This window comes from Eumetopias jubatus, unplaced genomic scaffold (assembly GCF_037043125.1).
Source record: "Eumetopias jubatus isolate StellerSeaLion01/CBP00866 unplaced genomic scaffold, mEumJub1_p1.0 scaffold_8, whole genome shotgun sequence".
In the NCBI taxonomy this organism is placed as follows: Eukaryota; Metazoa; Chordata; class Mammalia; order Carnivora; family Otariidae; genus Eumetopias; species Eumetopias jubatus.
In genome coordinates this window covers 85,250,654-85,265,043 of record NW_028274814.1, presented here as the reverse complement: position 1 = coordinate 85,265,043, position 14,390 = coordinate 85,250,654, and the positions used below count along the sequence as shown (strand labels likewise).

The 14,390-nt window shown below is 54.6% G+C and overlaps 1 protein-coding gene and 1 long non-coding RNA gene across 7 annotated transcripts in view; one reads left to right on the top strand and one right to left on the bottom strand.

Annotated features, from left to right (window-relative positions):
* Positions 1–14,390, bottom strand: part of LOC148163779 (prolow-density lipoprotein receptor-related protein 1-like) — a 33,141-nt gene that overhangs the window by 8,769 nt on the left and 9,982 nt on the right. The window contains exons 3-6 of the mRNA XM_088025248.1: positions 12,707–12,844; positions 10,506–10,625; positions 9,197–9,325; positions 8,818–9,081 (exon numbers count right to left, since the gene is read on the bottom strand). Coding sequence (XP_087881374.1) covers positions 8,818–9,081; positions 9,197–9,325; positions 10,506–10,625; positions 12,707–12,844 — 651 coding nt within the window. The remainder of the gene's footprint in view (positions 1–8,817; positions 9,082–9,196; positions 9,326–10,505; positions 10,626–12,706; positions 12,845–14,390) is intronic.
* LOC114214892 (uncharacterized) lies at positions 4,393–13,485 on the top strand. 6 transcript variants are annotated; one of them, XR_003610503.2, is made up of 4 exons: positions 4,393–4,481; positions 8,751–9,019; positions 9,214–9,339; positions 12,330–13,485. It is a non-coding gene; the product is annotated as an uncharacterized LOC114214892 (long non-coding RNA). The 6 variants fall into 6 exon arrangements; XR_003610504.2 differs by lacking the exon at positions 12,330–13,485 and adding an exon at positions 7,518–7,799 and having other exon boundaries at positions 4,400–4,481; positions 9,214–10,418; XR_015768709.1 differs by lacking the exons at positions 4,393–4,481; positions 12,330–13,485 and adding exons at positions 5,679–6,836; positions 7,518–7,799 and having other exon boundaries at positions 9,214–10,418.

The window sequence follows — 14,390 nt, the reverse complement described above, 5'->3', positions numbered from 1 at the left end:
TATCAAAAGATTGGAACCAGTGACATAGGCCAAACTTCCTCTACTCACCCCCGTTCCCGTTTCTTCAATGTCCCTATTGCTCAATTTCCTACCCTAGGGTGGGAAGGAGCAGAGAATAACATACAGGGCTGGAGGACAGAGAACACAGGAGGAGGGCCATAAAAGGACTCTGAAAGTAAACCGAGGCACGGTTCACAAAGAAGGGGAGCTTCAGAAAGGTGAAGACGAGAGGAGGATGGAGACCGGGCGCCCACACTCAGTGGGAACTCTGAGCACCGGGACCCCTGCGGGCCTCCTCGGGCTCCTCCTCTCCAAGACCCACTGGCTCCCATCCACTCACTGCCCCCTCCAACTACCACCACCAGAGGGAACACCTCTTGCAAACTGGGAATCTCCTAAGACAGTGACTCCTCGGGACCCCTGCCTTGCACTCCACCTCCACCAATTGCCCCAACAGGTAAAGAGATCTGGGGACCACCTGCCTTTGGCTGCAACTTACTCCCACACACTACCCCCACTCAAACCCAGTAGGGATTATTCCGCCCCCACAGAGCTGTGGGTATAATAACTAGACACTCTGCTCAACCCCCTTTTAATCCTCCCCGCCCCCCACAGGGATTCAGGGGCTGTTTTCTAACAGTGGGTGGGGGTGGGGGCAAAGGGAACAGGAACGTGGTTCCCAAGGAAATTGGCTAGGCCCTGACACTGACTCAGAGTCACAGGACTTAGGCCACGGAGGAAGAGGAAGAGCAAGAGCCAATTCGGGGCTCTCATCAAACTGGTTTCCTCTTCAGGTCCTCCCAGGCCCCCCGCTCCCCTGTTAAGCCTCACTTCAAGGTGACCAGAGAAGGAGGTCACGGAGTAGAGGCACTGCCCCTGTGGTTGCTGACGCACCCCCAAGCCCAAGCACTGTCTCCTCTGGGCTCCTAGTACTGGCTCATCCTGCAGATAGGGGAAGAAAGAGGCAGAGCAGCCTGGGAAGTGCGGGTCCCAGGCCACAGAGGAAGAGGGCCCGGGGCTGGGATAAGGCAATCACACTGCCCCACACACTGTGACCACAGAGAAAACAGATCAAAATGAATGCCACTAGGCGGCCTCTGGAGGAAACCCAAAGTCCCTAAGGTGGCTGGGGGGAGACCTGCTGCAGTACCGGGCAGCTAGCCGGCAAGTAGGTTGGAAGGCAAATGGGGCCGCGCGTCCTTTACTCGGTGGGCACGGTGTGGGGGGGCTGATGGCATGCAAGGAAACTTCACTGGAAGCCATTTTCCCAGCACCAGCTGGTGCAGCTGCATCCTTCTCTCTAACTTCCTGAGGCTTCCCTGAGTCACTGCCCAGCTCAGGGCTAGCAACACCCTGGTGCTGCTCCCCATCCACCCTTCCCTCAGCAAGAAGGAAGGAGGAAGAAATATGAAGAGATCGAATGCCCCCCCCATCGCAGGTGCAGCTCCACAATCGCCCCCCTGTGCCTCCCAGGACGTGGCCGACCTTTGAGACTCCCTCCTGGCCTGGCTTCCCTGCCAATTCCGGGAGAGCAGGCAGAGGGATCGTCCTTGCTCTAGATTATTTACCCTTGGCCGGTCTCCCCTTCCACCTCCCAAAGGCCAGGCAGGGCCCCACTCAGCAGGCCGGTGAGGAGTTGGCAAGAACGGGCGTCCCCAGACCGGCCTGGCCTCCACTTTGGTATTTTTGCAGCTGGAGACTATTAGTCGCAAGCAAAAATCCTTTGTTATACAACCCCCCTCCACCACATTATTTTCCTCTCTCCTAAAGTCCAGATTCCTCTGCCTGCCCCACCACACAAACTCACACACATGGCCACTCATACCTATCCAAGGCCAGTGTAGACAGATGGGCTCAGATTAGGAGAGGGCACCTTCCCTCCTGGGCTCCCCTATGGGCAGTGTCTGGGTCACTGGCCTGTCTCATGGCATGGGGGGCAAGTTGATCCCTGGGTTTGATGCCAGAAGACCTGAACATTCTGGCCCCACACATTCAGAAGGCAGCGGTCCCCTGTGGCCCAGTCTTCTCAGGGCTGACCCCAGAGCATCCTCCAGAGGGGCTCTGGCCAAGGGCCCCAAAACTTTTTTTTTTTTTTTAAGATTTTATTTATTTATTTGACAGAGAGAGACACAGCAAGAGAGGGAACACAAGCAGGGGGAGTGGGAGAGGGAGAAGCAGGCTTCCCGCGGAGCAGGGAGCCCAACGTGGGGCTTGATCCCAGGACCCTGGGATCAGGACCTGAGCCAAAGGCAGACGCTCAACGACTGAGCCACCCAGGCGCCCCCAAGGGCCCCAAATCTTGAAGACAGGGGAATCTCAAGTAAACCTAAGGGGAAGAATGCTATGTGGTGGGAAGGGTCTGGGGTAGGCTGGGAGTCACGTTTTTGGGGATTCGAGCATAGAGGAGGAGGCTAGGAAGCTGGAGGGGGGAGGTGAGACAGTCAGAGGACAGACCACAGCTTGCCAGTGATGTCACAAAAGACTTTCACTTCCAGGCTCCAGAATAGACATGGGGTGTGTGTTTGTAACTGATAAGTCCTCCCTGCACTCTCCTTCCACCTCCACCAATGCTCAGCACCCTGCCCTCTACATAACTCCCATTTTTCTCAACTTCAAGAGATATTTCCCTAAACAGTTGCTGCTTTTCCAAAAACAACCCCCCACCCCTGCCCCACCATTCCCAAGAAGGCCCTGGCTTCAGCTGCAGGACTCTAGTCACTCACCCTAAAATAAATCTGGGAGAGGAAGGGGGCCTCTGTGCCCAGAGGAAATATCCCCCAATGCATCCATATACGCAAAGATTGTAGGACAGGGCATGAGGTCTCTGGATGAGGAAGGATGAGCAAGGGTAAACCCCATTCCCACTTTAACCACATCCCCAATGAACACACTGCATTCTGGTCCTTATTCCAGGAACCTCCCCACCTCTCCCATCACTCTGCTCTGCCCTGGGCCCAGTCAGGCTCCAGGCACTGACAGCGGGTTTGAATCCTGGTTCTACTACCTTCCAACTGTGGGACTATGGGAAAGTTACTTTATGTCTGAGTCTCAGTTTGCTCATCTGTAAATGTGACTACAGGAAAGTTACTTAATGTCTGAGTCTCAGTTTGCTCAACTGTAAAATGGTATGGTACCTTAACAGCATTTAGCACAGGGCTCCAGACACTGAGAGTGGGTATGAATCCTGGTTCTATCACCTTCCAACCGTGGAACTATGGGAAAGTTACTTAATGTCTGAGTCTCAGTTTGCTCATCTGTAAATGGGACTATGGGAAAGTTACTTAATGTCTGAGTCTCAGTTTGCTCATCTGTAAATGGGACTATGGGAAAGTTACTTAATGTCTGAGTCTCAGTTTGCTCATCTGCAAAATGGTATGGTACATTCATAGCACTTAGCACAGGGCCTGGCACATAATTAACACTCCACAAATGGGAGCTGTTGTTTGTACCATCGTCCCCCCTCACCTTGACCCCATTCTTCCCTACCTTCTCCAACAAGTTACCGTCTGTGCCTTCAGCTAGAGCCCCGTGGCCTCCTGACTACAGGTGGGCCCTCCAGGTGGGCAATTTGGGGCTAATACCTACTATTCTTCAAGACTCAGCTCAGGTCCCCAGAAGAAAGCTTTCTGTATTTCAGACTCCCGTAAGCCCCAGTCACTCCTTTTATCACAGCCTGTTTACCTGACTACAAATACTGTGAGGGCAGGGTGCTATCTTTCATCTCTGTCCCCAGTGTCTGACACACATATACTGATTCATTCAACAAATATTTGTTGAGCACTGAGTCCTCACTCTGTTGTCCTAGCGCTGGGACATCACTTTTTCCCTTCCCTTCGACTGCCAGGATCTTCCTTCTCTGGCCCCAAGACGGTGGGAGAACATATCTGTCTGGTAATCCTCCTGCTTCTTAGAGTCACTCAGGGCTCTTGCCCTGAGGGCTGGTGGGGAGAGGGAGGCCCAGGGGAGATGATCAGGAGTCTGGGGGCTTTGCAAGTAGGTAAGAGACAGCCAGGCAGGCCTGGCAGAAGCTCTGCCAAATGGCACGTCCTCACGCCCCTGTTTCCTGACTTCAGTACCTCTTGCTCTCAGCGAGGCCAGGGCTCAGCCGCAGCACATCGCCTCTGTGTCCTGGGCTCCCTTCCTGCCCTGCTTGTACTTCTGGCCTGGGGTGTATGCCCCGCTTCTTCCCTTGCCTGGCCCAGGCCCACAAAGGCGGTCAGTCCTGGACCGGGGGATGAGAGGCCCAGATTCTGCAGCTCTGATTCAGAATCAGAACCAGGGTCTTCCCACTATTGAGAAATCCTTGCTGGGCTCTAAAATGCATCTCTCTTGCTTAAGTTACTTCCTGTGGCTTGAAAACAGGGAGGGGGGCTGTGTTGGGAGCAGGCTGGGTGGAGAGGCAGCTTCAAGGAGACAGCGGGGGAGGAGAGGCCAGGCTGGAGCTGAGCCGGGAGACGTGGGGCTGGCTCGGCCAGGGAGAGGTGAGAAGGGCTGTGAAATGATTCGGAAACTCAGGATGGGAGTGGGAGCGGGGAGCAAAAGCACCAGGGCATGGGTGGCCCAAGGCCAAAGGTTGTGCTGGCAAGAGCCCCCCAGGATTCTGACACCCTGAGGGTGAGGAAGGCCAAGGGAGAGGGTGGGGAGTGGTGGCTGGCTTTCATACATAAAATCTGGAAGGGTTCCATATGTATAGGGTGGGAGGCAGAGAGGGCCCAGGCCGCCCAGTTCAGTGGGAAGTCGGATCCCTTTCCAGCCAGGGAGGTCAGTTCATCGCAGACTCAGGGGGGCTACTTTCTGCCCCCCTCTCTGCCTTCCCTCTAGACACATCACTACCCATTTCCTGTTGTGATTTTAAGCACACACATACACACATACACACAGGCACACAAGGAGGGAGGGAGGGATACGAGAAACTGGCCAGCTGGACTTAGGGACTCATTTCGCAACCTTGCTGCTTGCAGTGTAGGGGGCCTTTTCTGCCTCCTCACTCCTTTCCCCATGTGGCATGGTACAAGGAAGAAACCCCAGAACCCTGGAGGGCCCTTCCAGAGCATCCCCGCATACACAGTCCAAAACTAAGTGACTTCAGCAAAACTTATTTCCTTTCAAAAGGCCTCTATGTGCAGCGTCAGAACCTTCTTTCCCCACACACACCCCTTCCCAGGGCTCCATTCCTGCATGCTGCCCTCACTCTTTCTAGGGTGAAAACATCCTCAAAGCCAGGGGAAGACAAGTCAGAGGAGCACAGCTAAAGCAATGCAGGGCTGGGAGTGGGGGGGCTGGGGGGGGTGGGTCAGTACATCTGACCTCCAGTCCCGCCTAGGGGCAGCCCTGCAGGGGGCTGGGCGGAGCCTAAGCTTCCCTGAGCCGGGTCAGAGGTGGGCGGTCAGAGGTGAGAGGCAGAGGGGGCAGGGCAGGCCTGGCTGTGGCACTACCAGACCCACAGCCCCCTCTGGGTCTTAGTTTCTACGACTTCAGTCTTTTGCGTATGACTTTCAAAATGCTTGCCATGGTTATGTACATTTATGTACATAGGTATCATTTACCTACGGTTTCTGTAAGTCAACTCATGTTTCTTATTTTTCTGCAACCTAAGCAATCTATGAAATCATAGATTTGATGTGCTAGTTATAGGAGTTTCCTAATGGGTATTACACAAAAACTATAACAATAAAAAAAAATGCACATCCACGTTCCACTTAAAATCAAGGCATCCCTGCTTTGGGAAAGGCAGTATCAAAAACTGAGGGGTCAGGGGCGCCTGGGTGGCTCAGTTGTTACGCGTCTGCCTTTGGCTCGGGTCAGGATCCCAGGAGCCCCACATCGGGCTCCCTGCTCAGTTGGGAGCCTTCTTCTCCCTCTCCCACTCCCCCTGCTTGTGTTTTCTCTCTTGCTGTGTCTCTGTCACATAAATAAAATCTTTAAAAAACACAAAACAAAACTGAGGGGTCAGCCTCAGTCCTCCCTAAGGGTCTTCTGGCTCACTACCATGTTCTCCAGTCACAGAATCAGAATCCACAGAGACCTCCCCATGCTGCTGGGACAGCGGCAGAGGGGAGGATGGGCCCTGGGTTTACATCCCAGGAGGGAGGGGAAGTGGTGAGGACTCAGCCCCAAGTCCCCCCAGTCCAGGCCAGTGAAAGTCACAGACAGAGGAAGAAGTGTTGGCAGCCGGGGCTCAGTTAAGGGAGTAAAGTGCATGTGTGCGTGCGCGCGTGCGCGCGCACACACACACACACACACACACACACACACACACACTTTCCAGATCATGTGAGGAAGTTGGTCAGAGAGTGTCCCCCAACTTTTGAGTAGAAACAGAGGGAAGGAGCTGGGATCAAGACAGGAAAAAGCAGGAGCTTCGATCCCAAGCTGGCTCCACAGAGCCTCTCCTGGAAGCTGCACCGACCACTGAGCATGGCAGGGTCTTGGAGGGGCCCTCTGAGGGCTCTCAGGACTCCGAGCAGGTCTGGCACACACATGCCCTAGGACCCATGTGAAACAGGCTCACTTCCTGGCCTCCTTCCTTTTTTCTATTCTATTTCTGTTACCAGAGTTTTCTCTGGGGCAGGCTCCCCCTTCTTCCCACACCAGCAAGCAGGCTGGCTCTCTCTGCCTCTTGGCCTCTGGGCTCCAGCACCTCTCAATTGTCAGACTCCTCCCTCCTGCATGGGGCTCCCTCCCAGGGGTGCAATGGAGGTCACAGTCATAGCCAGGAATGGGATGATTGCAGGGAGGGCTCCCCTAGGGGGCAGAGAGAAAGCAGGAGAAAGCAGCAACCTTTCTTCTTCATCCCCCTTGGGGAGCTAATTACAGGCCAGCAGCCCACTGCACAGGTGAGTGCCTGGGACCAGCCACCCGCACACCAGGACAGGCCACTCAGCTTCTCCTGAGAAGGGGCGGAGCTAGGGATGGGGGAGGGTGCTGGGGAGAGGGAGAGACACTTCGGACATCCTCATCGCAGGGCCCATAATTAGTCTGTGGGATGAGAGCAAAACAACTATCCTCAGGGTGACAGCCAGACATTCAGGCGGCATGGGGGGTGGGGTGGGGTGGGGGCTGGGAGGAGGCACAGAGGCTGGGGCAATGGGAACCCCCTCGTCTGCCCCACTAGCATTTCTCCCAGGAACCTTGGTCTGTTCCTGCCTCCTGGACTCTGCCACAGAGGGGCCCAGTGAATCTAACAGACTGGGAGGCAAGGCTCTGTTTGCCAAGGGAGGGGTACCCGCCTGAGCTTATTTCCTGCTTCTCCTTTGGAGGAAGGCAGGAGACAGGGCCAGGCCAGAGCAAAAGCCGAGAAGTTTCCCATCAGGGCGCCCTCGCCAGCCGCCTACCCACGAGCCCATCGTCTGGCCCCGAGGCAGGGCCAGGGAGGGAGCTGCCAGAGCTGTTTGTCCAGACAGGCCTGTTGGGTGGGGCCGTCAACAAGGAGCAGGGAGAGGGCAGCTGTCTCAGGGGTCTCGCCCTATGCTACCCTCTCTGCCACTGAGTTCCCTGATCTGCCCACCCCTCGAGAGGTCAGCCAACCAAGTGTGGCAGCCCCCAGCCCAGCATTCCAAGGAAGACATGTCGGATCGCAAGTGAGCCCTGGTGACCAAGAGACCAGAAACACCACTGGGATGCTCTGGAGGACCTGGAGCCGAGGTGCGGACGAGCTGACGAGGCCACAGAGGGAAAGGGCTCTCGGGGAACCCCTGCTAGTACAGAACTAAGCCCATGTGTCCTCCTGGGATCTGTCTTCTGTGGTGATCATCATACGGGGATGCAACAAAGAATGAAGATCTTCCAGCAGGCCCAAGGTTCACAATCCTAAACCTTATGGGTTGCCTCTTGCTTTCACTTCAATTGATCTGCTCTGGACAGGCAAGCTCAAACCCATGATGCAGATTAGGAAATCAAAGCAGGCACAGGGAATTCTGATTTACTCAAGGTCACAGATCAAATTATCCTCCCTCCCGGGGGTCAGATCAACCAAGGCCAGATCTTCCCCCTCATCTCTGCAGTGTGCTTCCTGGAAATGTGATGGTGCCAGATGTTTGTTTGTTTATGTAACAGCATCTGAGATGAGCAGGGTTGCCTCTGGCAGTGGATCTGTGCCCTGGCCCCATCCCTAGGTATTTCCCTTCTTCCACCCCTAAGACAGCAAAGTACAGCCCAGGGAAGGAGTTTGAATGGAAACATCCCAGAGGTCTTAAAATGTTCCTGTGGCCCCAGTGCTCTCTGCTCCTCCTCTAGTCTCACTCACTGTCACAAAGCCCCCCACACAGCCTCAGGACCCCCACACTCACCCTGCAGCCATGGGTCTGTTCTGATGATGTTCCCAAGGAAAACGACAGAACATGGAGATAGACCCAGCCAGACCCTGGCATCTTTGCCCTCAGCCACAACCTAGCAAGGCTCCGCCTGGGCTCCAGGCCTTTTCTTTCCCTTGCCCTGCCTCCTGCTACATGGGAAAGCCCCTCTGCGGTCGAATCAACACTCTTCTCTCTGAGAAGGGACAGTCCCCGGTCTCTGGAGATTGACCATTCATTGCCCCCTTAGCATTTTTCCTTGGCCCTGGCCCAAAAATCAGGAGCCATCTAGAGACCAAGCTCAGAGAGAGGGAAGGAAGCAGAGCCATCAGTCTGCCCCTGCCCCCCAACAGGGGTCATCTTGTGCAGCCCCCTGCTTTGGCCTCAGTCAAGGGCTTCTTATTTAGACTCCTGCCCCAGACAGGGGTCATCCTGTCTAACCCTCTGCCTCTGTCCTAGGGAGGCTCCAGCTTGCTCCATCTTCCCCGCCCTCCCCTGCTCTCCAAGTTAGGAGCAGGCGACTCACGGTGCAGACTGAGGGAGATGTTGATGGTGTGCTCATCCACGAAGCCCTTCAGGCCAGGCATGCGGGCACACTTGAGCTGTGTCTGGGCAGCACTGTCCCCAACATGCACCCAACACACAGTCTCGTTGGCGTAGCTGAAGTCCATGGCTGTGGTCTGCCGTGTGCTAGTCGGTGTGATGGTAGACACTTGGGCCCCGCTCAGGTACGTGGCCAGGATGTTCTGGGAGTTGGCAATCAGCAGCACGGGGGGCCGGTCTACTGGCTCTGTAGATGGAGGAGAGAGGGGGCGATATGACAAGGGGCTCTAGGACCTCTCAGGCCGCCCCCCAGAGCAACACGGGGACCATCTATTGCTGCGACCTCAGGGGACCCCACCTACCATTCTTGGCCTTGCAGGAGCGGTTGTCTGGCTGCAGCAGGTACCCTTCCACACAGCCACATGTAAAAGAGCCGTCCGTGTTGGTGCATAGCTGGCTGCAAGTGCCGTATACTGAGCATTCGTCAAAGTCTGCCGGGAGAGGGGTAAGAGTGTGGTCATCTCCTCGTGTAAAGAGGGTAGGAAAGTGGGTGCCCTCAGACCCCACCAGTGGGGCTGTCCATCCTTATGGCTACTTTGGAGGACAATTTGACAGAATCTATCACAAGGAGAGATGTGCAAACTTCATCCCCTACCAAGTCCAGGCTTGGAATCTGCCCTCGTGAAACCCCCGCATATGTGCACATCATCCGTTCCTTCAGAAAAGATTCCTTGAGGACCTGCTCGATGCCAGGTACCGTCCTAGGCTCTGAGGATGCAGCCGTGAATAAAATATATTCAAATTGCTGCCCTCATGAAATATAAATTCTGACAATAAATGAAATATTGGTATTTCAGTAATAAACAAAACAAAAAAGTAAATTGTATGTTAGAAGGGCTAGTGCAGTGGAAAGTGACTGGTGGGAAAAATATTAAACAGAGATGGGGGTAGAGAACGCAGGCAGTGGATTATGATTTTAGGGATGGCCTCTCTGAGAAAGTGGCATTTGTGCAAAGAGCCGAGGGAGGTAAATTTAAAACAGAAGAGGATGCACTGTTCGTGACAGAGAGAAATTGGAACATCTCACTCACCAATAGGGAGATGGCCAAGTAAACTGTGGTAATAGTCCTACTTCATAGTGGTTTCTAAAAGAACAGGTAGATCTCTACATATTAATACGGAAAAATCTCCAGAACATACTGAGTGGAAAAACTGAAGAAAGGTATGTACCGTGTGATATTTATGTGAAAAGGGCATGCGCACATAAACAATACTTTCAATTAGATTATCCGCGGATCCATGCATTCCAATGCGCAGAGAAAGGCCTAGAGACTGAGGCAGCAAACCGATAACACAGTTGACCTCCAGAGATGGGAAAGGGAGCAGAGCTGAAGAGGACTGGTCAAAGGGGCCTTTGTTTTATCTATAATGCTTTAAGGTTTTTACAAGAAAACTCACATATCCGACCCATGAGATTTTAAGAAGAATTTAGAAATCTGGTGGCAGCAAGTGGTCAGGGCTCACAGTCACGCCTCGGGGCGGGCCTCCTGTCTGTACCTTCCATCTCACTTTCCTCCTACCCGCCGGCCCTACCCCACGCCCGCCCCCCAGCCACGCACGCCCCGCCCCCAGGGTGTACACACGGACACATAAGCACATGTGCTCACATACCTTTGCAGGTCTTGCCATCTGCCTGCAGCTGAAAGCTGTTGTTGCAGTAGCAGGTGGGCCCGTTGAGTGTGGGGACACAGTGGTGCTGGCAGCCCAGCTGAGAACAGGGTCCTTGGAGCTCTGCGTGGGGGCAGGCAGCACACACTCAGGCCCCCAGACTGCCACCTTCCCCCGCCTCCCGTCAACCCTTGGGAAACCACTTCCAAGGCCCACAGCATCGGAGATGGAAGAGGCTTCAGGAATCATCTAATATATTTTGCAAGTGAGGAAACTGAGACCCAGGGAGGGTACAAGTTGGGCCTAAGGTCCCATAGCCAATTATGGCTTAGAGGCCATATCTGCCTGCTCTGGTAGCTCTGGACTCCCTCTGTCCCCGTGGAGAGGGGTTCTGGCCGTTGTTGGGGTCAACAGGGAGCGAGGACAGTGAGTCTCGGTCCCTTCATTTGCCTCTTATCTGCACGGCCCAGGAACTCCAACGCTGGCTTTGGGGCTGAGGGGGAGGAGTGGGCATGGGGCGGGAGTCTTTCCCCTCAGGATCCCAGCTCTGGTCTGGAAGCACCCGTCTAACCCATCCCTTAAGCCCTGGAGGCCTCAGAGAGAAGGTCCAAGGTCCAGGTGGAAAAGGGGAAGAGGAACAAAACTGGTTCCCTCAGGACCTTTCTCTAATCTTCCTCCTGCCACTGACCCACTTCCACAGGGGAGACAGAAGGGAATGAGACGGGAGGGGGAAGAGGTGGGGGAGCAGCTGCCCCCCCAAGACCAGCGACCCAATTAATGGCCTTGCGTGGGGCCAGGCGGCCTGGCCACAAAGACCCCTTTGTCCAGCTGCCTCACACCCCCGCTTCCCCCCCATCTAGAAGAGAGCGTTGCCCGAGATGCTAAGATGTTCAGAGGCACTAAGCCTGCCAGGAGGAGCTGGGGGGGGGGCCAGTCCCCACTGATTTCTTCTCCTCTCCACCTCCACCCGGGAGCCCAAAGGTGCTGCCTGGCCAGGCTTCCCCCACAAAGCGGGGGAGGGCGGGGGGCGGGGATGATATTGTTTTTTCAGGAAAATCTAGAAAAGAATTTCTCTTCTGGACATGTGGCAGGAGGATAAGGAGGCCCAACTTCTCTAATAGCAGAGAAGGGAGTTCAAACCCTAGGTTCTCAAGGTTCTTTGTTGTCTTCGATGCCGACAAAGAATTCAAAAGGAAGCAAACTTGAACATATACTGTGCGATAAGATGTGATGGGCATGGCCATTAAAGTCAGCCCCTAGGCCCAAGCTCTGCATCCCATCCCAGGAGCTCTAGACAAAAACATGCAAACTCGACCCAAGGAAAGGATAAAAATCTTCCACAAACTCCTTGCTCCACGCTCCTTGCCCTCGGCGAACAGGATCCAGATGTGTCTCCTCCCACAGGCAGATGTTTCTGACAAGCGTATTGGCGCAGCACGCCACCCTCACCCAGGGAGCGCAGTAGAAGGGAGAAGTCACCATACCCTAGTCCCTTCCTCGCAGGCCCGAGGCTCCGCCTTACGGACAAATCCTCCCCCACTGCTCTCAAATGACCCAGGTTCTCCCTGACCCACGGGGGCCTTCAGGGGAAGAACGGTAGAGCTGGTGACCTGAGCCGTAGAGGGGAAGGGACCTATCCTCCTAAAGTTCCCTCCTCCTCAGCCTGGGTGACCTTCCCATCAAGCCACTTTAGAGTGTCTCAACGATCTGCACTTCCCCAGGGGATGCCCTCAGGGACACTGGCTGGCGGGGAGGAGGGTGAAGCAAACACCACATCCCCACCCCCAGCTTCAATCACAGCATCTGCCCTTCCCTGTTCATACTCAGGTTTCATTTAAGAAACCATTTGAAGAAAGAACCCCACGATGTACAACAACAACAAAAGATGAAAATACTGATCTAGTGCAGGGCTCTCATTTTGTAGGTGGGATCCTGGGGTCCGGAAAGAGGTAGTGACTTGCCCAGGCACACACAGCTGAAGAGAAGTGCCCGGGCCGGGGCCCCAGCTGATCCCCGCAGGGCTGTTGACTAAGCCCCAAGCCCAAAGGCCCACTGCTTTGGGAGCACCGGAATAGGACAATGCCTCATCCCCACCGGAGGTGTGAGGACAGTCCTCGGGCACTGGGCCTCCAAACCCATCACGTGCCCAGCTGAGAACTCACTGCATCCATCTCCTGGGGCAGGAGAGGTGGAAGAGCCCTTACCTCGGCAGTGAGGCCCCTCGTCTGAACCATCCATGCAGTCCTGGACCCCGTTGCAGAGGCGGGACATGAGAACACACAGCTCGGTGCCCAGGCAATTGTGCTCGTTCGGCTGACATCGCTGGGCCTTACTCTGTGGACCTGGGGGCACATGGAAGGGCTGGCGTGAGCGAGCCGGCTACACTGGCTGTCTGGCCAGTTGTCCACCGGGAGAGGGGATGAGGAGAGGGAGAGTGGCGTTTCAGACACCTGCACTTCTTCCATCTCAGGAGGCCTCGGGGGCTGCTTCGATTCTCCCACCTAGAGCTCTTTTACACCATTCCCGACGGGAGCCGCACACCCAGGGAGAGGGGAGAACTAAGGCCTTCAGCAGAGTCCACTCCCCACGTGCCCGATACCCATGGATCCCAACACCTCCACCATCGTACACTCAGGAGACAGGCCGAGGTTTAGAAGTGAGAGGGTTGGATGAGCCAAGGAAAGCAAGAGTCCTCGGCAGGGAGGCTCACATGTTAAAGAACACCACCTTCCCATAGCTCCCCAGGGCCCAGAGCCTGGGGCTGAGAGCCAGACCAAGTTTTCTGGAACGGCACTGTCCAACACATAGCAACAGCCATATGTGGCTATCGAGTACCTGAGATGTGACCAGTTTGAACTGGAAGTATAAAATGCACCCTGGCTCTGGAGGACTTAATACTACACACACACCCACACACAAAAGAATGCAAAAGATCTCATTACTAATATTCTATGATTAATATACTGAAATAATATGTCAGATACGTTGGGTAAAATAAAGTGAAAATTAACTTCACCTAACTACTTTTAAATTTTCTATTTTTTTAATTTATTTTTATTTTTATTAAGTAGGCTCCCCACCCAGCGCAGAACCCAGTGCGGGGGCCCGAACCCACAACCCCAAGACCAAGACCTGAGTCGATATCAGGAGTCGGACGTCCAACTGCTTGAGGCACCCAGGTGCCCCTACTTTTACCTTTTGTAATGTAGCTACTAGAAAATTTCAAAATTGCATATGTGGCTTGCATTATATTTCTATTGGACAGCACCACTCTTAAATGCCTGACCCCAGAGCAGCCTGCCTGGCTGGAAGGATTTGAGAAGCATCAAAGGTTGGGGCCTACTGATGGTGGGCCAAGGCGAGCAGGGTAGAGCTCCTCAGGGAAGCCTAAGGAAGCCACGCAGACTAGGATGCTGGCTGAGCCCGTGGGCCGAGAGACAGATCACTACCTACTGGCTTCCACAATGGACAGGGTGTGTGAGTGAGAGAGTGTCCGCATGTGAGTGCATCTGTCCATGTGTGCCTGGGGAGGAGTACGCAGTTTGAATCTTGAGTCTTGAGTTTGTATGTGAGTGTCTGGGGGCGTCTGTCTGAGGTCGGGCTTCTGCATCCCCGTTTGAGAGTGTTGACTCTGTTGCAGTTAGAATATGTCTGTGCTGACATTTGCCTTAGTCTCGGGGTGGCGGGAGGGGTGGGGGAGGGCCACATGGGTGTCCAGGAGGGGCTGTGTGTATGATGGGCCTGGGAGCGTATATGAGGGGGAACAGTGTGGGGATGTGTATAAGGTGGGGTTTGCATCCAACTAAAGGAAGACCTGGCCCCTCTGCATGGCTTTCATTACCCCAACATCAAGCACGAGGGAGGGTAAAAAAAATGTAGGGCATAAAG